Source organism: Penicillium malachiteum (assembly GCF_028827825.1).
Source record: "Penicillium malachiteum strain IBT 17515 chromosome Unknown utg000004l:1.0-4883003.0:1.0-4884900.0, whole genome shotgun sequence".
NCBI classification, from domain to species: domain Eukaryota; kingdom Fungi; phylum Ascomycota; class Eurotiomycetes; order Eurotiales; family Aspergillaceae; genus Penicillium; species Penicillium malachiteum.
The window spans coordinates 2,238,092-2,263,273 of NW_026643097.1; the positions used below are offsets into that span (position 1 = coordinate 2,238,092).

Below are 25,182 nucleotides of genomic sequence, written 5' to 3' on the forward strand. Positions count from 1 at the left end.
TCGGGTCAAAAAAGGTCTACAATCTTCTTCTTCAATCCTTTCTTCGCCTACAAAAAAGGAGATTGAGAAGACCTACGAGATGACTATAAAAGTGGTCCACCACCATATTTTTCTCCAGAATCGCTGCACTCAATTAGAGGCTGCCAATAAGAGACAGACCAAAAAGCAAGAGACCAAACATAAGTTTACTACCCAGAAAGGCATCTTTGGGGGTCTAGAAGGTGGTCAGGACGATGTGGTGGTCGAGGATAAGGATGAAAGCAAAGATATATCTTTACCACAGGTGCAGGCAGAACCAACAATTGAGCCAACTTTACCCTCTGTGCCCTTGGTTCGACGACAAATAACCTGTTCTGCGTGTGGGATTAAAGGTCATGCTTATACTAAGTGCCCTGGACGTGTTTAATAGTCAATATTTTATTATTTTTGTGGTTTTAATAGTTTTTAAAAAATGGTAGTTTTTGAAAATTTGGTGGGGTCGCTCGCGCAACCGGGTCGCCCGCGCAACCGGACTTCACGTTAGTTAGTTACAGTGTAGGTTTACGTAATCTCAGGCAGTAAGGCCTCTATCCGACAATCTATTCCAACAATAGGTCCTGTCCGTTCGAACGGAACGGAATGGACCTGTCCTGACTCCTGACAGCAGGACAGGATGATAGGGAGGACTGGGTATATAAGGGACTCTCTTTACCGCATTATGTATTTAGTTCTTCGCGGCTATTTACTTATTGTTATTGGACTCTACGAATCAGGCTGATACTCTGCTTTATCACTATAGCATAGGAGTAATAAGAGATATCAGCTAACTATATAAGATAAGCGGCACTAGTATATATAAAGCGTAATATGGTTTGGTTAAACCTATGGAACGTACAAACGGAAAGGTTCTTGAAGACCCTTCACTAGATTCATATATGTTATAAGATCGTCAATATCCTAAAGACACATACAGTGAAACTAGAAGTCCAGTCCGGAATTCACCCTGCGTTCTACGTCGATCTAATACGTCCGTTTGCATCAGACCTATTTCTGTCCTCAGTTATTGATAACCCACAACCACCCCCAACTAAAGTCGACAGACAGATAGAGTATAAGATCGAGGAGATCATGGTACACCATATATAGAAGAGAGGCCATGGAGTGAGGACAGAATATCATATAAAGTGGGCTGGTTACGCCAAAATAACTTAGGAGCCAGCGTATCTAGTTGGAGATTGTACAGCTTTGGATGAGTATGAACGTACGATGGCGTTGACGTCCAAACGGACTCATATCACATCGAAGAGAGTGCTCATAGGAGCTTCAGACTAAAGAAGGGGGGTAATGTTATAGGTTAAACCCGAATGGGGCTTACCTTAACAGGCCCAAGCATACGTACGACTGCTACCATCCCAAGTATTATAATTTTTACGCTCAAAAGAGATTCATCAGGTTTCCCAATGAACCCTACGTGACTAGCCACTCACGTACCCGTATGGCACGTGACCCATAGGAAGACGCATAAACCCCCAATCATATATAATAGTCTTCCTTTCCTTAAGCTTAAATATAAACTGCATGGTGGCCTATATCGTTCTGTTTCAGTCTTTATAGAGCCCTTCACAATAGATTTATAAAAATATTTATAGATTGGTTCTTATTATTCAACTATACATTCAAAACATCATTTTTAACTTAGTTTAATAAAGAATAAGAAGTTTCCCACTCCTATCTTAAAATGTTAGGAGGTGTGCCTTTGGAACAGCTACAGGAAAGAACACGTATGGGGGGAAGCACGCGGAGGGGAAGTCTGCCCCGACACGTCGAGAGCTATCTACCTAGCCACCTTGGTCTGAACTATACAGACCACGTGATCTAACATAAAATAAAATTAATAAAATTTTAATAGACCATCTTCTATAATGAGAAATCTTTCCTTCTAGTAATAAAGTATTCTACAAAAGATTTAAGGAGTTATAAGGTAGGATCAGGCTCCTCTTTTATAAAGTTAATATTAGCTACTTTATTATAAGATAGCCTCAATATATAATATATTAGGGCTAATAATAAAAAGATAAATTTTCATAGGACTACTTATAAATTATAGTAATACGCAGTTTAATATAGTATTTTCATAATTCTAGACCGTAGCTAGTGCTAGCTCTTTATAGCAAATAGTATTTCCCTCTTATTCCTGCTCGTTCTAATAGTTAAGAATAAACCTATATAGTATAGCATAAGCGTTTCCCTCAGCGAGATTTTTCTATATATTTTCTACAAGTATCTTCTTTCAGCTAAGAGATAAAGATAAATAAAAAATAGTAGGCCTCAATGAGCGCCCCGAGGCTACTATTTATCTAAAATGCAAGTACTACGATGGGTCTTCTCACCCCGTTCTCACCCCGTTCTCACCTCTCTCACCCCCCAGTCTCCAGAATTCTCACCCAAATCACCCTTACTCACCCTAACGCAAACATGGTGCTGTTTTAAGGCCGAGGGCTTCTTGAGAATTAACCGCGTTTAGTATGTGACTTAAGTACGGCTGAGCGGACGGGAAGCCCTGTTCTCCACACCTTGTGGTCGTATGTATCAGACAAATGATGTAGATGCACTATAGTCGCAAGTTCAGTTAACTATCAAGAAGACGGTAGGAGCTATTGGGGCTATACATATTGAGATATCAAGTCAACTAGTGGGTATTCCGTCAGACAGTGGAAACTTGAAAGGTTACAAGATCCTAGTGAAAGAGCCTACCATAAGGAACCTTTCAATGTTGGAACTGATAGTTGTTTTTGTATGAAATTCTGTCAGTTATCAAAAACACCATTTTGCATCATCATCTCAAGTCATACTAGAAGTTGGAGGGGAATGTGTCAAGGGAGGGTCTCGGCAATACATACAGTGCTGAGCTCGGATGATTCCAAGGTTCCAAGATTCAATCCATCTGGAAGTGATATCTAACGCGCTTCAAAATGTTTATAGGGAAAAAATAAAGTACTACCTAGTAGATAAGATCTGCCTATTAAACAAGACAGGTGTGGGTCAAAAGTAACATTACCAAGTGTGGTATTGCTAGTTATTATGCTCTTTCGAGAAGCAAGAAGTTATAAGGTCTAATAGAAACGAAAATACGTAAAGAATAGAAGAGAATGAACTTGGACCAAAATGAAAACAAAGATCGTGGGTACCAGACACAGATACTTACTCCCGGAGCCTATCAAAAGAACCAAGCAGCAATGGCGATAATCAGATACATCATCATAAGCAAGACGCCCTCAAGCCAGTGAGACTTTCCATCCGAAATTAGGTAGTTGACCTGGAAGTAAGAATATCAGAATATGTCCGGTTATTGTTGGAATTTGAGAGGTCCATACCAGCAGAACAGCGACAAACAATAAGATCACTTGGAATCCGTCGAAATTGAGGGTCTACAACTAGTTAATGCCAAACGTTCAAGGGGCCGAAATCTAGGAGTTCATAAGGATCTTGCATACCATAGTGTCAACACCCATACACCAACCAATAACGACAATCAGCGGTAGAACAAGCAGAGCAATCTGCATACTAGATCCAACGGCAACACCAATAGCCAGATCCATCTTATCCTTGCATGCGACCGTGACAGCAGTAGCGTGCTCCGCCGCGTTACCGACGATGGGAAGTAGAATCAGACCGACAAAGGTAGTTCCGATGTTACCAGTAGCAGTGAGGGCATCAATGGAGTCGACCTAGACACGAAAAAAAACTGTTAGTAACATGTAAAAGAATCTTGTTATCTATCAAAAGTGACTCACCATGAACTCGGCACACACAGCAACGAGTGCAGTGGAAATCACAAGTGTAAGAACAGCAACCGTGACAGACAGCTGGGGCTGCTCCTCTTCATCCTCTGGATCCTTCATTTGTAGTTGTTGTGCCTGTTCACCGCCAATGGTTTGGAGAGTCATCTTGCCGATCTGAGCGATACCGCGGTTCGCATCGCCCTCCGAGGGTCGCTTGTTTCGTTTCTCGACCTTGGGACTCTTTTGGGTGTAGATTTCGGTGTGGGATTTGAGCTGGAAGAAGAGATAGCAGCCGTAGACGATTAGAAGAAGGACGCTGGTGCCTGCTGGTTCTTAATAACTATGGACTTGCTTGGCCTTCATGGAGTTAGACATACCTCGAGAGAGAGCGGGAGTTTTATCCTTGTTTCCTATAGGTTCATCACTGTAAGCTAATACTCAAAGTTTCGATCTCAGTCAAGATTCAACTTACCATCAGACCAGTTATGGAAAGCAGTAGGAATGATCAGACTGCTGACAGCCAATGCGAGAAGACTTGCTGCTGTTTGCGCAACCGTGACATTGAAGTGCTGTTCCAAGCGGTTTACACCGCCAAAGAAGAAACACATTCCCATGACAAGAAGCAAGTTGGACAGCATACTTCCAATCAGAGAAGTCTGCACAATAGTAACCTCCTTCTTGACCAAAGCCAAGATGGCAACAATCAATTCCACAGCATTACCGAAGGTGGCATTCAACAGACCACCGATCGTTTCTCCGGTTCTCATAGCAATCTCCTCTGTCGCAAAACTCAGCATAGCAGCCAATGGGATGATAGCAATGAAGTTGACAACAAAGACAGCAACAGAGTTGGCTTTTACGGCATACAGAGCAATTCCAACCGGCGCGGCAATGATAAGAACATTGATCCAGGAGTTGAGAATAGTAGCCCTCAACTGCGACGCAACCGTGAACTTAGGTTCATTATTCTTCATATCCTCCAAATCCTTGACATCCGTCGATTGTCGCCGATCGAGACTATTGGCGGTTTTCCGTTTCCTGAGCGTACCGTCATCCTGCTCTGGAGACTCGGGGACATTGATGGGGGTTTGGCTGCTATTTGATGGCTCTGGAGCACTACGCTCAGCGCCACCTGTAGTGTATTTCCCTTCGCTGTCAGGAGGAAAGCTGTTAGAGTACTCAGGCCCTGTAAGACCATCCGTCTGCTCTCGTCGACGATCACGGTTTCCTGACAAAGAAAGATCGCGAAGACTGCCTGAGTGGGGCAGTTGAGATTCAAGTTCCACAGATTCCATAGTCCCAGTGCGGCGATGTTGACGTCGATGGATCTTTCTGAATGGGTTGTGAGAAGTTGGCTCGCCCTCTCCGTCGTACCAGGCCAATTTGTGAGCCGCACGTTTAGCCTTATCTTCAAGTTTATGAATGTCAGTATTGCCAATGGCCTTAAAAGAGTCAAACTTGTCAAAATAATCACTCAGGCTGCTAGATATCTTACGCCAAACCATGTAGTTGTTACTGTTTTGATTTGTAGTATGATATCTTGCAGCCCCGACCATTGTTTCACTTTATATCAGTGTGAAGGATGGTTGACTCACGCATTATGAAAGTGAGGTATAATAATTGGGCTTGATATTAAGTCTGGTATTGGTTTCAGTCAGTATGCCTCGTCTTCGCTCTGTTTATTGTTGGCTCCAATTAAACCCTGGGTGCTTGTCCTTGTCAATTTAAGAGGCTCAAGTGAGGTTACTGCCTAATTTGGGCTGTGCTGTACTATGGAGTAGGTGGCCTCGCCAACAACTCACAGCCGCGCGGGACAGGGACCACTCACTCCGTAAATGTTGAAGATGTTTCAAAAGAGGAATTCGATACGAAGTTCAGTGGATGTTGGGAGGTTTGCGAGATACGGTAAGGGTGGCTGAGCCTCAAGGTTTTGTAAGCCACAGTTGGAGATTATCAGTGGGTATGGCTAGGGTCAAAGAATTTTGATGAAAGAGTCAAATTGAAAAGAAAATAAGTCCGGCGATTTCTCCCCAATGAAAAAAAAAATGAATGAAGCTAGCGGTAAGCAAGGGAGGGCGGACTTCCAACAAAGAGTGGCATTCACACACAACAACAACAAATGGTGCGAGGATAGGGGGAAAGAGAAAATATGGGGAAAAAACAATAGCTGAAGAGTCTAACAGGAGAGATTTCGTTTACGGGCGGAAAGTTTTTTGACCGTCAATACTGCAACTGGCGCTGGAAACTTGGGGATTGTGGCTGTGCCCCCTTGAGGAATTGTGATGAGTGGAGATGAGAAGCTTGGCGCTTAGAGGTTAAGAGTAAATTGGGATTGCGACGCGAAACCAGTTCAAGTTTCAGAGATTTCACCAGGAAATCCAATTGACCTTGGGCCGATATTATATATATCGTTATATCACAAATTTGGGTGCCAATGCTGATATATTTTAGTATATTAGGCCGCGGATTGCCAAGGAAGGCCCCGGGGACTGACAGGAGGTGCGTTGTCAACTTGACCTTGAAAAAGTCTATTAAACCAAGGAAAGAAAACGGAAAAAGGCTTCTTAGGATGAAGCTTCCATTGTCATTTTCTAAGCTCTTGGGACCTTGGCAAAAAAGCCCATCATCATAATTAAATCATCAAACCCCTGATCCAATTCTTGTTTGTTGAGGTCACACCGCGGATTGACCTCTGGATCTGATGTTGACACCTGTGGCACCAGACGGGACAACAAAAAGTAAATCAAAGATCTCCTGTGCAGGTCTTCTGGTAAACCAATCAGGGGGTTAAAATGTGGCGTTGTCTCCGTTCTATCCCGTGGGTCCACGTTCTGATTGGAGAGAACACATAACGAATGTTGAGACGCCACAACCCCTTGTCGTAAAATGGTGCGAGAATCCAGCCAGTCGCCTCTGTAGTTTATCACGTGAAACATACGTAGTTTGAGTTGTATTTGAACCCCTGTGAGTGCGAGATGTTGGTCATTCCTTGCTCTTGCGGTAGGGCAAAGTGGGAGGGGAATGGATTGTCCTTATATGTTGTGGATAGTATCACCCAGGTTGTTCGTGGCTCGTTAGATTAGTCCAGATTAGCATGAGGCTTCAAATCAGATCATTAAATACGTTGGTGGCTTGTATAACTGGGGAATGACCCGCTGGATATTGAAGGTTGCTGCACGGACGGAAAAGATCGGATTGACCTGGCCACAGTCCTGGCCACAGTCCCGTCCACACCCGGACATTAGCCACAGCCCCCAGACTCCAGATCCTGTCAGGCGCCAACTTGAAAGTGAAAGAACTCAAATCCTTTGATTTTCCTAGCGTTGACGAATGTCAGATGAATGTCAAATGAATGTCAAATGAATGTCAAATGAATGTCGGTCTTAGCGCCCATCGCGACCCAACGACGCACTAGCCGTGACCGTGACGTGGACTCTGAGGTTGTGTTTTCGAGAGGTAAGGCCCAAGAATATAGGATAGGATATAGGGAGAGTTCCCTGTGAAAATTAAAACACATGCGCTAATTTGCGAAACCTGGGGCATTTTATCTCTGGAGATCATGGAGGCTCTTTTACGCCCGGGTTTTTCTGCAATAATTGTTGCTGCCTGCGCTTACTGTGCTATATTTAGTGTAGGTGTGGAGCGTCTCTAACATTTGAACCTATTGGTTAACGCCTACATTGCCCTGTTCAATTTGATGAAACTTGATTAACCACCCTTGATTGAGATCTTATTCATGCATAAAGGTGAGCCTCAAGATGCCCCAGTCCCAACTTGAGATCAATTGAAACCGAGTCATTTCCCGCGCGCTCTAAACGCGAATTCTAGGCACAATGTTCTCCATGCACGAACTTGAAATCTATTGACAGAATACATTTTTATAGCTGATCAAACACCCTATGTACTAGTCAATACAGATGGTTCTACTGCTAGTAGGACTAGTAGATTCAGGTTATTGCCAGTAGTAATTCTGCCGAACATATACATTCCCAGGTTTGAATGATCAAACTATCATGACGCGGTCTCACCAGTTGACATTTACACTCAACATTCGACTATTAAATGCAAGGTCAATCAGGTCATGATATACCGCGATCCAGTATCAGATGCGATATCCACATATGATCCATTTTCATTCAAACTTGAATGTCATTATGGACTACTAGTACTAGTAACACTGTGACATACCAGTGCACATCAACTTCAAGTTCCAACTTCAAGTTGAACATTGGCCCGGGGTTGAATTGATGCGCGCTAACCCGATATATACTTATGTCGCGCTACATACTAGTACATACTGGCAGTGCTCCAGGGCTCAAAAGTGATATTTGAATGCCGAATACTTAAAGGTCCCATACTTGTGCCAGTTATTGAGAATGAAGTTTCAACTTAAAGGCTCTTTACCAACCTGAATATTTGAACCCGCATGACCAGTCAGCTTAGAACGGTAAAAAGATCGACACCAACACCGCGACCACACCAACTTTCTGGCACCGGCCATTTGACCATTGTTTTCACCTGGAAACTTGGTCAACTCCGCCCTGATATTTTGTGATGAAAATTGAAATGGAAGGAGAACTTGAACCCGATAACAGGCCCTCTGAGGATGAAATTGCTCACCCCTCTATCGCGCCCTCCACCATCTCCAATGGCGAAACTCTGATCCTATCCGAGGATATAAATGGCCCAAACAATGGCGATGTACTCATAAGTTCTGCCACCGATCCCTCGAAAATAGTGTACCAGGTCACCTCACACATCTCAATCAATCGACGGAAACCGAAACTGGTCCTGTCTCACGATGGCAAGCCCATCGCACATGTCTTTCATCATTGGATGACGGGATACAAGATTGGAGTTGATCGTCAGGGATCAGGCGACGAGAGTCGGATGCAGTGGGTTGAGATGAAAAGAGAGGGACTCACGGCACTGAATAAGAGTTATTCGTTCGAGTGGAACGGGAGAATGTATATTTTGGCGAGAATGCGGGGAGAGAATCGTCATGTCGGGGGTACTACAGAGTTGAAGAAAGGATGGCGAGATTACAAGGTTATTGAAAAAGACGGTGATCCCGTTGCTACTTTCACTGCCAATGCCTCTGATAGGGATAAATGAATTCTTACGCTACGATCGGGATTGGATCCTGATATGAGGGTCATTGCTGTCACTGCGATTATGGAGTGGAGAGAGGTTACGAGGAGACAGCGGCATACTGCTGGCGGCGTTGTTTCCTGAAGGTGAGACGAAGAATGAGACAAGTTCAAATTAAGATGTCGACACCTTGAGTTGAAACAGGCTGCCTGAGCGGGAAAATATTCCGAAGCTACAGACTCGGATTAAGACATGATATCCAAAAATAGGAATGATTTAAGCATCTGAGACCGATGAGTGTCATCCGTGGGCCTGACTCGTATTTCGAATCAGTAGACTTTCGCGTAGTCAGTTTTTTAGGTAGAGACATATCTATAGTACAGAGTACATACTACCTGGCACTGTGACATTCAATCTGAAGACTTATCATTAAAATTTTATTAATAGCTCAATTTTTGAATTTCATCCGTCCTAAGCGGTCATGGGACGCGGCATTTGAAAGGCATGAAATGTTAGATACATGGACATGGAAACATGCATGCTTAGTCTCAGGGCTGGGCCCACCATCTGCTAGGCAGGATCCTTCAAGTCGCCTTTGCGAGCCTGTATGGAGTAGCACTTGAGTCCATGATAAAGAGCGCCCAAGTGTAGCTGTGGAGCTGATTAGTGGAAGACTCTACTGAAATTTGGTCCGAGATCTGTGTTCACTCGCATTTTCATCGCATATTTAACCGACCTGTTCGAGCCAGCATCGGGGGAGCAAACTTGAAAGGAAGTTCTGCCCAATTGGGGACATCTGCTTTTGCCAGGCTCATAGAAGAAGCTATGTATCTATTTCAAGCTCTGCGTGAGTTTTCATCTGTACTCCGTACATATACTTAAATGTTGTACCACGAATGGTTCCAAATTTAGACTAAAGCATCCCCTCCAAACTCAGTATGGATATGCACAAGATGTTTTGTATCAACATGAGCCCAGCGGAGCCTTACTAGTAATTTTGATATTCCAAGTTGATTCTTGGCTAGGCACTAGTACTTACAGATCAAGCGAGAATGGAGCCAGATAGACAAAGCTCGTGGGATCGAACATTGGTACTCCATGAAAAGCTTCTATTACAATCCTCGTGCACGGGGGATATAAATTAAACCGCTATTTTATACAGAGTAACCAGCATGCAGTTCAGAATTGATGGGTTTCCAAAGCTGGTGTAGTTGAGATCGAAGGCATCTACTCCATGCCCATATCCCTCCAAGGTTTATTGGGTAGTTACTTCGTACATGCGACCGTATAAATTGACTCAATTCGACGGGACTCTGAGTTCAGAGAACTCTCACCATTTGAAATCATAGTATGTACGCGCGTCGAGTGTAGCTCACATGTTTGTGGCAATGCTGAACGCGAGGGGATCATCCCCAATGATGTAGTTGATATGCGCGACCCACACCTAGTGATAGTCAGGGGCGGTCATCACAATCGGGAAAGCCTACTAATTTGAACCAGTGGCGACTCGAATCAAAGGAATTTTCAGTGACGCAATTTGGGCTTTTTAATTACAGTAAGTATCGAAGTCTCGATTTCAGAACCTTGAGGTGGTGAGCCGTCTCTTCGGGGACGGGATAATTACCCCCACTCCGGGCTTCCACAGCTTCCACGCCGTTTATGCTGGTGTAGACAATTTAATTTGATGATTCATATTGCGTACCCTACGGAGTAAGATTTGTGAGCCAGACTTTTGTGCACATGGGGTTGGGGAAATTTTACAAAACGTTTCTGCCTGGTATCGGACATGGTGAGACAAGGACACGGTAAAAAGTAATGAAGATTGATCCCATTCGGGAATGGGATACTCCATGCGAGTACGAAGTGCGGAGTACATCTTCAGTCCCATAATCTCCATAACAAACTTTCTGGAAAATGCGAGATCATCGATGCTTGTGGTCTCCATGGGTACAGATGATCTGTGTAAGCAGTGTATCCGAGTCTCTGCTTGGATCCCAATCCCGACGACGAATTACCTGCCCAGGTGGGAGATCTGGTGTTACCCAGGTGGTGTCAGCATTGATGACACACATGGATCAAGTCTTAGAAAATGTCCCGGCCACGCTATGGCAGTTGACATTCTTTTCGACATCATGGCAACATGGATCGTCCTTGGCAATTCAAGTCAAGCTTTTTTGTGTCGCGATTCACCCGTGCAAAGGGGATGAATATGGGGATGATCTGGCATTTAGAAACTTTCCGTTATGAACCGTGTTCCATGTATGCACCGAATAAAGCAATGGATTTTTTTTTGTTTTCTCCTGTTCTATTTATTTTCGTATGTATCGAATTCGCGCATAGAACAGGAAGTGTGTATCAAAAAGTGGATCCTGGACCCTTTGGCCATTCAGGGTCTTTTCATTTGTGGAGAACCGCGGGCCTCCAAGAAATTGGACCCTCTAAGACCCTGGAGCGGCCCAGTCAGGGTCCAATAATGCCGAAATATGGGGCTCGAGGCGGCTTGGCGAATTACTAGCGAATACGCGGTGGAGGATGTGATGTCTCAGGGAAAAGAGCGCCAGAGCCATGCAGGGTCATGGGCGCTGTGGGATTAAGAGGATCCACTAGGGATACTGAAACGATCAATAAGACTCCAGAATAAATGAGAAGTGGAGCTCAGGGACCAATGACCCTGAATGACCCTGAATGACCCTGATCCCCTGGATATAATCCAGTCTCAGAATCATCCTTTGCGAGGCTGGATCCATGCCAATCATTTCATTTTGACAGTCAACCGGCTCCATTGATGTGCGGAGCCCACTAGCACAGCCCACTTGACGATGCATTATTACCATACTGGTACAAGATGTTGTCCAGATGTAACTCAATGGAGAAAAGTGACCTGGAATTAATAGGAAAATCTGGGTGTGGAGGTAAGTACCCCTGGTCCAAACGGTACATCGGATTGCTCGGGTGGTAGGTGAGAAGTTGTTTGTATTGTAATCCCCCCTTCTCGGCCCAGACCTGTACTCCCCTTCTTTTCAACCTCTTCTTCCTCTCTTCATTCGTTTTTTTTCTTCTCCCTTTCCTCATCCTCAATTTTACTCTTCCTAGAACGGCTTCATTGCCCTTCCTGTCTTTCGTTTATTAGGTTCATTTCTATTCGCACTTTGACGCTCGTTCACAATGAAGTACTCACTCGTTGCGGGCCTGTCCCTCCTGGGATCGGCCATGGCCACTACGCTGCCCTCAATTCAGATCAAGGGAAAGAAGTTTTTCTACCCCAATGGTACAGAGTTCTACATTCGTGGTGTTGCGTACCAGGCCGACTATGATGGCCGAAACGGTGGTGACTCCAGCGACAATTATGTTGACCCGTTGGCCGACGCCGAGAGCTGCAAGCGTGATATCCCCTACCTGACCCAGCTGCGTACCAATGTCGTTCGTACCTACGCCGTCAACCCCAACTCCTCCCACGATGAGTGTATGTCCGCCCTTGCCGACGCTGGCATCTACGTTATCAGTGATCTGTCGTCTCCCGATGAGTCCATTGAGCAGAACGACCCTATGTGGAACGCCGATATCTTTGACCGCTACTCTTCTGTCATTGATGCCTTTGCCAACTACACCAACGTCATTGGTTTCTTCGCCGGAAACGAGGTTGCCAACGCCGTCAACAACACCAACTCTATGGCCTACGTCAAGGCTGCCGTCCGTGATATGAAGACATACATCTCGCAGAAGGGATACCGTGACACTCTGTCCATTGGTTACGCCACCGACGACGATGCCACTGTCCGTGAGAACATTGCCAACTACCTGGTCTGTGACGATGCCTCCGACTCCATCGACTTCTTTGGTTACAACATCTACGAGTGGTGCGGTGACTCCAGCTTCAAGACCTCCGGATACCAGGCTCGTACTGAGGAGTTCGCCGATTACCCTGTCCCTGCTTTCTTCTCCGAGTACGGCTGCAACAACCCCAGCCCCCGTACCTTCACTGATGTCCCCGTTCTCTTCGGTCCCGACATGGAGGACGTCTGGAGCGGTGGTATCGTCTACATGTACTTCGAGACTGGCAACGACTACGGTCTGGTCTCTACTTCCGGCACTTCCGTCTCCACTCTGCAAGACTTCGCCAACCTCTCTTCCCAGATGAAGAAGGCCACCCCTACTGGTGTTGCCATGAGCGACTACACTGTCTCCACCACCGTTGGCCGTAGCTGCCCTACCGTTGACGCTGACTGGCTTGCTGCCAGCTCTCTGCCTCCCTCCATTGACTCTGACCTCTGCTCTTGCATGTACAACTCTCTGACCTGTGTTCCTGTTGACGGCATCTCCACCAGCAAGATGACCAGTGTCTACTCTTTCCTCGGTGGTGTTGATGGTATCATGGATGGTGTTACCGGTAACGCTACCTCCGGCCAGTACGGTTCTTACAGCGCCTGTGACTCCAACCAGCGTCTTGCTTGGGCCATGGACCAGTACTACAAGAAGAACGGCAAGTCCGCCTCCGCCTGTGACTTCAGCGGTGCTGCTTCTACCAAGTCCGCTACCACTGCTAGCTCTTGCACTTCCCAGCTCGCGGCCGCTGGTACCGCTGGTACCGGCACTGTCACTGGCTCCCTCAACGCCTCCGGTGGCTCCTCTACCTCCACCTCCAAGGGTGCTGGTAGTGCCCTCAACATTCCCCAGGCTGTCCACGTTGGCGCGTGGCAGACTGGTCTCTACGCCCTGGTTGCCTTGGCCACCGGTGCTTTCATGATCGTGCTGTAAATCAGCTCAAGAATATTTGACTTTTTTTTCTTTTCTATTTGCAATGTGATTTGAATCCCCCCCGGTGCCCCCATGTATTAGCCATTGCTTTACAGACGCACAAAATGGCGCCTTTTCTTGTACTCGTCACTTGTTCGGTAAACTGTTCATATATAATCTTTCTTCTGGTCAATAGCAAGCCGGTGTTTCTTTTTAAATATTGATCTAAGTGAATCGTATATCTTATCCATTTCCATAGCTACTTTACAATTGCGTAATGCTTAACATCAATTTTCACCAATATCTTCAATTGATGATTCCAAGGTTTAAGTCAACTGGTTCAAGTTGTAGTTTGTCTCGACATCTAGAGCTTCAATGCCCACATGTACACTCAAGTGCTGACAGGTGGTCCTAGCTTCATCTGGACAAGCTGCAAGTTTGAAGTTTGACACAGCAGTCAACTGGTATACTTACCAGCTTCAATGTTCAAATCCATGTTGAATTCACCACAACCAAAATATCCTGGACTATAACTTGAGGGCGTCCATGTAGCTGCTCTAAATACTGAAGTTATTTCAGCATCTTTTCATAGTATCAATTGATTCTTATTCATCATTCAATGGTCAGAGATGAGTCAAGTCCATAATAAGTACTTCATGTCCAGATGTCGGGAGCTGAGTGCATTATCCGCCGTCGGGTCGGAACCGACACGCGGGCCGCCACTATAATCTCCACTGTGTAGTTTTTCGCATTTCATTTTCTTTATATTAAGAAGTGAGTCATTGCGATAATAGCTATGCGAGATTGAAATGGAATTTCAATTTTAATCAGGAAAAGTTCACTCCTTCAGATTGTTGAAAATAGGTATTCCAAATGATCAGGGGATGATGCACTGTCCAAGTTCCTATTGATCCGCTGGCGGGAACAACCTCTACTTGAATACATCTAAAGTGCTACAAGACTCGACTCGATGGCCTAGAATATAACGAAACTTAATTGATCTTACACCTTTAAATTTAGTATACTGTAATTGAAGACCCAAATTTTCATATTTCACAGCATAAAGGAATGAAAATATAGTGAAAAAGAGTGGATCAGGTCAGATCGGTTGCGGATTCTACTCCCACTGGCAATTGACCAATAATTCATCGAGTAAAGACATGTAAGGTCCTAGCATCCGATCCTTCTATACATCGACGGTCCCACTTTATCCAGATTCTGGCTCGACATACCTCTGACTCACAGTTGAGCAGAAATATAGAATATGGAGAATATTTAAAGGAGATGGGTACCTCGACTATGCTTCACAAGTTTCATCGATCTCCTCAACTTCCTTCTTCGCTTTGCTGGCTACATTTTCTCTTCAGCGAGTTGAAGCACCTGAGCTTAAGTAGCATACACAATGGAAGCAATCAAGCAAGTCTTTGCAACATGCAAAGCAGAGCAACGCGCCGCGTTGGTCACATATGTGACAGCCGGGTACCCCAGCATCGCTGAAACAGCTGATATAATGCTCTCAATGCAAGCCGGTGGCGCGGGTAAGTTTTTTCACTCTTCTTAACTGATCCACAAGTACTAACTTGAAGTGCCAAATTAGATATCATCGAGCTCGGAATCCCATTCACAGATCCTCTGACAGACGGAATAACAATCCAAAACTCCAATGCCCTTGCACTCCGAAATGGTGTCCGTATCCCAAGCATGCTGGATATGGTTCGTACTGCTCGTGCACGTGGGCTTACAGCTCCGGTCCTCTTTATGGGATACTATAATCCTGTTCGTGCATACGGCGAAGAGCGAATCATTCGTGATTGTCGTAATGCAGGTGTCAACGGATTTATTATTGTGGATTTACCGCCCGAGGAGGCGGTGCGATTTAGAGATTTGTGTAAACGAGATGGGCGAGTCAATTCTTTTCCTACTTCCATGCTCATCATACATAACGTTGTGTATTGTTGAATCTGGAATATGGCTAACAACTCTTAGATTATCCTACGTTCCACTCGTTGCACCCGCAACACCAGATTCCCGCATGAAGATGCTCTGCGAGATCGCGGACTCGTTTATTTACGTTGCCTCAAAGATGGGAATTACTGGTTCCACCGAGTCGCTCGATCAAGGTCTTGAGAGGCTCTTAGAGCGCGTGCACATCTATACCGAGAATCGCGTTCCAGCTGCTGTTGGCTTTGGAATTCACACCAGAGAACACTATACCAAGATTGCTCAGATGGCAGAGGGTGTAGTGATTGGTAGTAAGATTATTACTATTCTCCGGGATGCGACTCTCGGGACCGGCGCTGAGAAAGTGAAGGAGTATTGCATGCAAGTGTCTGGCAGAGCAACAGCAAGAGAGATTGGTCTCCCTAGCAAGCCTACCTTAAGCACCATCTCAAATGATGCCTCTCCAGCTCTTACTCAGCCCACAGAGCCAAATCCAGAATCCACAGATAAACACATGCGGTTCGGCCAATTCGGCGGCCAATATGTCCCAGAAGCGTTAATGGAATGTCTCACAGAACTTGAGGCAGGTTTCGAAAAAGCAAAACGCGATCCGGCCTTCTGGTCTGAAATCAATTCCTTCGCCGCATACACGAACAGACCATCTAGTCTACACATTGCACCCCGACTAACTGCCCACGCTGGTGGCGCACGGATCTGGTTAAAGCGCGAAGACCTCAATCATACAGGTAGTCACAAGATCAACAACGCACTTGGACAAATTGTGCTCGCACGTCGACTTGGAAAGACGGCTATTATTGCGGAAACAGGCGCAGGACAACATGGCGTTGCGACCGCAACATTGTGCGCGCATTTCGGACTGAAATGTACTATCTTCATGGGTGCAGAGGATGTTCAGCGTCAGGCGTTGAATGTTTTCCGGATAAGACTTCTTGGAGCGACTGTTATTCCTGTTCCTGGAGCTCAGGAGGGTGAGAAAGGCACGTTACGTGATGCGGTGAATGCGGCATTCCGGACCTGGGTAACGGAGTTGAAGACTACACATTTCGTTATTGGATCCGCATTTGGACCTTATCCATATCCTACTATTGTGCGAACACTTCAATCTGTTATTGGAACTGAGACGAAAGAGCAGTTTCGACGGGACATGGAGGGGAAGTTACCTGATGCTGTTGTGGCGTGTGTGGGTGGTGGATCGAATGCTGCGGGTATGTTTTATCCATTCTTGCAGGATGAGGATGTTGCGTTGATTGGTGTTGAGGCTGGTGGAGATGGTGAGGATATTGGGAGACATTCTGCTACGCTGAGTCGGGGGAGTGTGGGTGTTCTTCATGGTGTGAGAACTTATGTGCTTCAGGATGAGGATGGGCAGATTAGTTCGACCCATTCTATTTCTGCGGGCTTGGATTACCCGGGTGTTGGTCCGGAATTGTCTTCTTGGAAGGAGTCTGGGAGAGCGAGATTCATTTCTGCTACTGATGAGGAGGCTTTGGCTGCGTTTAGACTCTTGAGTGAGACAGAGGGGATTATTCCTGCGTTGGAGAGCGCGCATGCTATTGCTGGGGCTGTTAGGATTGCAAAGGAGCTTGGACCGGAGAAGGATTTGGTGATTTGTCTTTCTGGACGAGGTGATAAAGATGTGCAGACAGTGGCAGCTATGTTGCCTTCTCTGATGCAGGAGACGGAGGTCTGACAATGAGCAGAAAACTTGAAGAATTTGTATATCAGTTTGATGTCGAAGTTTTCTATCCAATTTTTCATTCAACTTATATTCCAAATTTGAATGCTATATTATGTTTATCAATTACTGAACAATGTATGCTATCCATATCATCATGATGTTTTTACAAGTAGCCCCCAATGCGATGATCTATTCATCACCAATTTCTACTCCATCAACTTCTCTCCCTCCTCACTAGATGCAAGGTGGGCAAACTGGATACTCCTAATGGCATGGCCCTTCCACATAAGAAGCATGACAAAGAGGAACGAGAAGATAGCAAAGAAAGCCATCATTCCGTAAACCCATCCAACATCCACAGCCGCAACCCATGGGTTGATATAGAAACTGATTGTCAGTCCGTAGACGATACGGTAGGCACCGATGACAATACCCGCCTCAGCAGGATAATGCGTAAAAGACTCGACGATATAGTTCACCGTAACAGGGACACTAGCCAATGATCCAATTGTCACAAGGAACACGGCAAGGGCCAATACCATATAATGCAGGTGGTACTGTAGTGCCGCACCGAAAATTCCCAGTCCAATGGGGTTCAGAATCAGACTCGGGATCCACAGGACGTGGAGTCGGTACTCTGGCTTCCAGGCGCCGTTATTAAAGCGACGGGCGAGTGCGAGTGGGAGGCGGTCATTCAGCCAGTGGCCGTAAAATTGGACGATAATAATTCCAATCCAGTGGCAGAAGGTAAATGCAGCATTTTGCTTAAGTGAGAAACCGTAGCCGCCCTCCGAAACTGGCTTTTGAAGCCATACCGGTGTCAACGCGTTGACACCAACATAGAAACCGAAGGAAATAAGTGTAAAGGTACCCATAATGATGGTCACAGGACAGATACCAATAAGAAAAGGCGTCACACCAATCCAAGCCTATAGGGACAAATTAGTTCTAAATCAGATGGGTAAAGTTGAAGCAAGCCAAGACGTACCGTTTCTTTCCAAGTAGTTGGGAGCACGACGCGCGAGCCAAAGAAGAAAGTCGCCAAACGATTCGCAACAAGATTTTGTGGGATATCAGGGTTGCGGTCGAAATTCTCACGGTCAAACCCGGTCTCTTCAAGAAAGCAGAAACAGCAGATTAACGTAAAGCCAAGTAGACCGACTGTCCACCAGAATTCCACTGGGAAGAAGGCATTGGCCGAGATAAACCCAGAGAAGGTTGGGCCTGCGATAGTACCAAACAGGAAAGCCATGTGCAGCACAGTAAATGCTCGACCACGCTGGTGCAGGTAGAACAGGTCGGTGACGATGCGCGGACCCAGGACTGTGGGCACTGCACCGAAAAAACCTGCGAATAGACGAGAAATGATAAATGGAATATAGTCGTCATGGTGGGTCATGACAGCCGCCCAGATCTGACAAACAAGTGTGCATAGTATACACCAGAAGATGACGGAGCTGCGGCCAAAGATATGGGAGAGAGGCGCAAAGAAGAATGGGCCCGCTGCCATACCCGCCAAGGCGGCGGAATTCTGGAGAGGATTAGACGTATTCGTATTTTCGCGTGGAATAAATAAAAATGAAGATATATGAAAAACCAGATATCATGGGTGCAGAAATAATAGAAAGGGAGATAATATCATACCGCATAAGACTCTTGCAACTTCGACTTGCCATAAAGCGCCTCCTGGTCAGCAAGATTGAGCTGACCCGATAACGGAGCAACCGCACCAGAGAAAGAAGCCAGGCATAGTACACCCGCGATGAGATACTTCCGTCTCAAGGACCAGTTCTGTATTGGGAAATTCGGTTAATATCTCCGTAGATTCGCGATAATCATCCTGCAGCACGACATACCAGGGGATCGCGGGGGTGGGTACTAGGCTGAGGAATCAGCACTAGATGCTCTTCATGGATTGGACCATCTCTGGTGACAGCCTGGGGCGATTCAACGTCCTTTACTTCCTTCACGTCCATGATGAGGAGTTCCCTGGCAAATTTCGCTCATAGGAAGCTCGTGCAGGAGGAGCTTCTCCCCCTTTTACGAGATGCGGCTATGAGCAAGGAGCTGTCTTGGCGGCCCACGCTGTGATTTGCCGAGCTCTAGGGAAGCCGCGTCATCTTCAGCTGACCTGCAGCTGAAATGTGCACTCCAGGGCTGGCAAGGATTAATTCTTATTCCGAGGGCGACGTGAAACGTTAATGCGTACATATGTGGTGAGTATATTGTTGATAGAGTTAATTCTGGATGGGCTTGGCTATAAAGCTTGGCTTTCAAGTAGCGGTCAGCACTTGAGCATTCTGATATTGGAGTTCATAACTTGAATATCTGCATAATGCTAGCTTTGTTTTCAAGTTCCGCAGTAGCCTAGATCTTGATCCATTTCAAGGGTCCTGATCAGACATCTGGACCCTGAGGTTCAAGCTATCTAGACTAATATAGTAATGTGGAGTCAACAGGAACAGCACAGTTCACTGTGATTCTAGATGCCCCAGATAAAATCTGAGAATATTCCCGGACCATTCAAATGAGGGTATTCAATATCGGTAAACGAGCCTGATCCCGATAAAATTATTCCAAATCTCCACATCGGGGAGAAGAAGAAGAAGAAAAAAAAAACTTCAAGACCCACACCGGCTTCGGCCACAGGATCATCATGCCGAGAAACCCAACATACAAAAGTGCCCAAATTTTTATTTTAGAGAATAGAAAGGTGAATTAACTCATGTGAGAGTAATTACTGTGCGATTTTGGGGTTTTTATAAAATTATTCAAGCTCAAGTGCTTTATCAGCATGGCATCCGACTTAGAAACCCAAGTTGAGAATGAAAAGCCTTTACCGCAACTCAATTCCCCGCTTGATTCAGATTTGGAAGAGTTCAAGCCCAAGCCACATCCACAATCATCTGGTTACTCTATACCGTTTTGGCGAAAATGCTTAATTCTATTCGTTGTCAGTTGGATGACTCTCGCTGTAACATTTTCTAGCACATCTTTACTACCAGCAACGCCAGAAATCGCAAATGAATTTTCAACAACATCGGAAATTCTCGATGTTATCAATGCGGGGGTACTCATTGCTATGGGATGTTCCTCATTTATTTGGGGACCTGTCACTAATGTTTGGGGGAGACGGGTAGCTTATAATGCTGCTATTATTGTCCTCTGTGCTTGCTCTGCCGGCACAGCTGCCTCAATTAATTTGCATATGTTTATTGCGATGCGTCTTCTCAGTGGTTTCACTGGTACTTTCTTCATGGTCGCGGGACAAACCATTATTGCGGATATCTTTGAACCGGTTAGTTTTATCCCCAGATGCCTGTGCCAGTGATCCATTGTGCAATTTTTGACAACCTCGTTCTAGGTTGTGCGTGGAACTGCTGTGGGATTTATGATGGTCGGATCTGTTAGCGGGCCTGCGATTGGTATGTTCTAACATATAGACTCTATATTGTCGTATATAACTAACTATATCCAGGTCCTTGTATCGGAGGCATTATCGTTACTTACTCTCAATGGCGCAATATCTACTGGCTTCAATTCGGCATGACCGCACTCGGTCTCGTCCTTTCACTTCTTTTCGTCCCGAATCTCGAAACGAAGAAAGAGAACAAGCCTGCTCGTACCATATCCTTTATTCTAAGCATGTTCAACCCCCTCCGCATCTTCGGCCCCTTCATTTATCCAAATGTTTTCCTTTGCGTATGTATCCCGTTTACCATACTTCAAATGTTGGTCCACGCTAACAAGAAATAGCACTTCACCTGTGGATTGCTATCAACATTTCAATATGCTCTCCTCACATCAGCCCGCTCCATCTTCGATCTCCGTTTCAACCTAACCTCACCACTAGTTAGCGGTCTCTTCTACCTCTCCCCAGGAATTGGATTCTTCATCGGAAGTGTGCTGGGCGGCAGATTATCCGATCGAGCCGTACGAAAATGGATCGTCAAGCGCAACGGTGTCCGTCTCCCTCAAGATCGACTCAACAGTGGTCTGGCCACACTGTTTCTAGTTCTACCCATCGGTATCTTGATATATTCCTGGACCCTAGAAGAGGGGGTAGGCGGTATGCCTGTACCAATCATTGCTGCGTTCTTTGCGGCCATTGGACTCATGGGCTCCTTCAATGGATTAAATACATACTCAGCGGGTAGGTCCTTGCAAACCGGCATATGGTCTATTAAAATCAGGGATCTTCTACTAAAGATATTATAGAGGTCATGCCACATATCCGTTCCGAGGTAATCAGTGGAAAGTATGTCGTACAGTATCTTTTTTCGGCTGGTTCTACCGCTGCTGTTGACCCCTTGATCGGGGCGATAGGCGTTGGATGGACATTTACGATCTGTAAGTTTACCTTGAGCAGAGGCTTAGTGAATTATGAGTCTGACACGTTATTAGGCGTTTTCTTTGCCCTGCTTGGAGGTGTCAACGTCTGGATCATTACCAGATGGGGTGTTGATATGCAGCGATGGGTGGAAGGGAAATTTGGAATCGAAGCAAAGCCGACATGATCATGATTATGATGAGATGCCATTTATGATTGAAAATAGACCCACAGCATATAGATATAGAACATTTGAATTTCGGGAGCGAAGATGATGTCTGAGATTATTCTGATTTATTTCACTTGGTATTCAATAATATCTTGATCAACTATTATTCTTTTACCAGGCCAAGATCTTAGTTCTAATATGAGAAAAAATGGAAATTCTCAGATATCCGGTATAACAGAGTGGTGAATGCAATTTTTCCTATTTGTCAAGGCTCTACTACATCATAATAAAGATCCACGCGATCATCATGCATAATAATCCCACACGGTCTTCTATCCGATCATCAAGGGTTCAATGCGAGATTCCACTATTCAATAAGACTGATCTGATTGGTCTAAGTACCAAGGTTCGGCGAGGAACTCCGATATCTCGGCTGATTTGAAACGTTACCGACAAGGAATTCCTGAGTGGCACGACCACTCCTTCTTTCTCATCGACCAATCCCGAGGGTGATAATGGGCCTGACACAATGACACGAAGCACAGGGCTAAAAAAGCGGCCTCATTCCACCGATACAGATGACAGCCGACAGCAAAGGAGAAAGTTTGTCGCGTGCGTGGGCCGAACTTCAACCCCTTGCAAGACCGAGCCACTAATCAACAATACAGTTGCCAGCGATGCCATACACATAAAATAAAATGTTCCGGTACACAGCCATGCACTAAATGCACTTCTGTAGGCGTTGCGGATGAATGTACCTTTGCGCCTCGTGATCGTCAGGTCAAAGTCAGTGAGAAGTATGACGGCCCGATCCTCGACTCGAAACACCGGGCGAAATCTAGTTTATGGTTAAGCTGCTTTTTTTGACAGGGCTGACGATCACCGAATACAGTTATCTTGAGCAGCTCGTGGCTGAGAATCGGCGTTTGAAAGAGCAATCGGTCACCTCGGCCGATGCCACCGAAACCCGAGATCCTCCACAAGCGGAACAGTATGTAGTATTCTGTTAACAGTAACACCAAGATACCCCGTACTTATCAGTTTCTAGCACGGCGTCCCGTCCAGTGGAGGCTCCGGACGCCACAAGTATCCAGAACCCACTCATAGGCGATCGTGCCTGGTTTCATCGGTACGACCCGTCTTCCCCGCCTATCTACATCGGCGAAGCAGCATGTTCGGCATTCGCAACGCGATTTCGCCGATTCTTAACAGGGAACAATGCGTTGGCACATATTGCCCGAACACAATGGACGCGTGAACAGACGATCGCTGCTGCTGCGAATGAGGCAGATGTCCAATGGCCCAGTCTGCATCATGCTCGACTACTCGTCAGGATTGCGATCCATCAGATTGGATACCTGTATCATCTCATGATGCGGAAAGCCACCTTGGATAAGTTGGAAGAGATCTACCTCACAGGTGACTTTGACTGCTTGACGAATAAGTGCAAGTTCTTTGCTCTATTTGCTTTTGGGCAGGCTTATTCCATTCGTTCGGAGTCTACCTCTGGATCCCGAGTGCCTGGAACGGCTTACTTTGCAAAGGCTATGAACTTGGTTCAGATTCTTCCGGAGAGAACGAGTGTTACTCATCTGGAGACTCTGTTATTGCTGGTGAGTTGAATTGGTCGCTTGAGTCAATGTTGCTTGTTCATCGATGGGCTCACACATCTTCTAGTCTCTGTTTTCTTACTACCTCAACCGACGTCACTCTGCGTACGGATTAATTGGAACAGTCATGCGACTGAGCTTAACGATAGGTCTTAATCATAATATCCCTGAGTCTCAACTCATTGATCCCGTTGAACGACAGCATCGCATCGAAATCTGGTGGACAATATACATTTTCGACCGTATGTGGGGCTCCAAAATGGGCTTACCCATGCAAATCCTCGATGAAGACATTCACGTCGACATGCCAAGCACTATTTCTCCGCAATGGAAACATGAAGAAGAGTTGTCAGATCCGGAATATATGACAGCCAACATCAAACTAGCTCGGATAGTTGGTGAAACAATCACGAAACTCTACAGCCGTCGGAAATACCAAGAAACATTCCTACAACGCGTGCAGAAACTCCTCAAGGCCCTCAAAAACTGGGTGGAAACACTACCGGAGAGTCTACGATTGAATATGGAAGATCTGGAATCTAGCAAGAAACCTCTTGTCTCGTTGCACATGGCATTCAACCAGTGTATCATCTTGACTACACGACCGACTCTCCTTCATCTCCTCATTACTCTTCGCAAAGCAGAATCCACAGACGCAGGTCCAGAAGTAGTGTCACAGCCTGTATTAACTCTCAGTGAGGCATGTATCCACGCAGCCCGACATTCCCACTCGATGATCCTTACGCGTTGGATTAATGGTACAATGCCTACATTCGGCTACTTTCACGCCCACTACCTTTTCTCTTCAGCATTGATTCTCGCCATGTCAAGCTTCGTTCCAATCGGAAACCCAACTGATATGAGTGGGTTTGATTCGGCACTAGATCTACTGCGCTCGATGACTGAGAATGGAAACCTGGCAGCTGCCGAGTTCTATCATAATCTTGAGCAGGTGAAGCTATGCCTTGATAACTATCCATCAAACACCTCGAATCAATCGCGACATAGTGAAACGGTGCTAGAAGCCCATCGACAACCTACACCAGGCCTTATCCAAACAAACATTAATACTACCGTCCCTGGCCTTGGTCCTGCTCTGAATACAAATTCTGTACCATCGTCAATCCCGATGGGGACTTCATCGACGGTATTTCCGAATATTCTCGCAGCACCCCATATGCTACCGAATGAAAATGATATGTTGGCTGGACAGCTACATGGCAGTGCCGAGGTGAATGCCTTGCCAACAAGAGACACAACTAGTGGGTACACCACTGAGATGGCGTTCTTGGAGCCGACCATGCAGGATTTCCTGGCTCAGTCTGATATTGATCTTGGTTTGCTACATCCTGTTGATACCTTTTTGAGTGAAGCTGAGAACTTGTACACATGTCATGAGCTATAGATGGCTACACTGATTAAAATTGCTGTGACACGGAGCTCACGCCATAGTGAAAATTTAGAAAATATTTCTATAATGATAATTGCAGTGTCATCATGATGAGCATATGAGGCTTGATTTTTTTCCTCTTCTGATCATGTCTTTTCTTTTTTAAAAAAAGAAAACAAAATAATAATACCCATCACACAACTCCGATACTTTTCAAAAAATGACGGTCAAAAATCAACATGGATTTGAACTTGAACTTGAGACTCGTATCCACTGGGATTTACAATCGCTTAAAACTTGAATTCAAGTTCGAAACTGCCAGTACACATGCCAATGTGTATCAAGTTTAAATATATTAATAGAAACCCTGAATGATAAATCTTCAACGATTCTAACTCCGGAAAATACATCCAGGACATCCATAAGACCAATCACAGTATCTAGTTTAGATTATTCA

The 25,182-nt window shown here is 45.5% G+C and overlaps 7 protein-coding genes across 7 annotated transcripts; 5 read left to right on the forward strand and 2 right to left on the reverse strand.

Moving 5' to 3' along the window:
• Positions 1–3,196: 3,196 nt before the first annotated feature.
• On the reverse strand, positions 3,197–5,266 carry N7483_008966 (hydrogen/calcium exchanger domain-containing protein; the record flags this gene model as incomplete). The annotated part of the gene is made up of 6 exons (XM_057092393.1): positions 3,197–3,295; positions 3,354–3,407; positions 3,474–3,707; positions 3,774–4,084; positions 4,139–4,171; positions 4,234–5,266. 6 exons carry the CDS (start codon positions 5,264–5,266, stop codon positions 3,197–3,199), a joined length of 1,764 nt encoding a protein of 587 aa, XP_056943567.1.
• Positions 5,267–8,327: 3,061 nt separating this feature from the next.
• Positions 8,328–8,876, forward strand: N7483_008967 (uncharacterized protein; the record flags this gene model as incomplete). The annotated part of the gene is made up of 1 exon (XM_057092394.1): positions 8,328–8,876. The coding sequence occupies one exon, from the start codon at positions 8,328–8,330 to the stop codon at positions 8,874–8,876; it is 549 nt and encodes a 182-aa protein (XP_056943568.1).
• Positions 8,877–12,017: 3,141 nt separating this feature from the next.
• On the forward strand, positions 12,018–13,607 carry N7483_008968 (glycoside hydrolase family 72 protein; the record flags this gene model as incomplete). The annotated part of the gene is made up of 1 exon (XM_057092395.1): positions 12,018–13,607. One exon carries the CDS (start codon positions 12,018–12,020, stop codon positions 13,605–13,607), a length of 1,590 nt encoding a protein of 529 aa, XP_056943569.1.
• A 1,381-nt stretch (positions 13,608–14,988) lies between these two features.
• N7483_008969 (uncharacterized protein) lies at positions 14,989–17,238 on the forward strand (the record flags this gene model as incomplete). The annotated part of the gene is made up of 3 exons (XM_057092396.1): positions 14,989–15,124; positions 15,184–15,535; positions 15,573–17,238. 3 exons carry the CDS (start codon positions 14,989–14,991, stop codon positions 17,236–17,238), a joined length of 2,154 nt encoding a protein of 717 aa, XP_056943570.1.
• Positions 17,239–17,432: 194 nt separating this feature from the next.
• Positions 17,433–19,202, reverse strand: N7483_008970 (Major facilitator superfamily domain general substrate transporter; the record flags this gene model as incomplete). Its single annotated transcript, XM_057092397.1, has 4 exons — positions 17,433–18,155; positions 18,215–18,757; positions 18,871–19,017; positions 19,083–19,202. The coding sequence occupies 4 exons, from the start codon at positions 19,200–19,202 to the stop codon at positions 17,433–17,435; spliced, it is 1,533 nt and encodes a 510-aa protein (XP_056943571.1).
• Positions 19,203–20,020: 818 nt separating this feature from the next.
• On the forward strand, positions 20,021–21,743 carry N7483_008971 (putative MFS transporter; the record flags this gene model as incomplete). Its single annotated transcript, XM_057092398.1, has 6 exons — positions 20,021–20,524; positions 20,591–20,651; positions 20,720–20,928; positions 20,983–21,379; positions 21,445–21,576; positions 21,631–21,743. The coding sequence occupies 6 exons, from the start codon at positions 20,021–20,023 to the stop codon at positions 21,741–21,743; spliced, it is 1,416 nt and encodes a 471-aa protein (XP_056943572.1).
• Positions 21,744–22,570: 827 nt separating this feature from the next.
• N7483_008972 (transcription factor domain-containing protein) lies at positions 22,571–24,740 on the forward strand (the record flags this gene model as incomplete). The annotated part of the gene is made up of 3 exons (XM_057092399.1): positions 22,571–22,716; positions 22,774–23,338; positions 23,403–24,740. The coding sequence occupies 3 exons, from the start codon at positions 22,571–22,573 to the stop codon at positions 24,738–24,740; spliced, it is 2,049 nt and encodes a 682-aa protein (XP_056943573.1).
• Between the last annotated feature and the right edge of the window lie 442 nt (positions 24,741–25,182).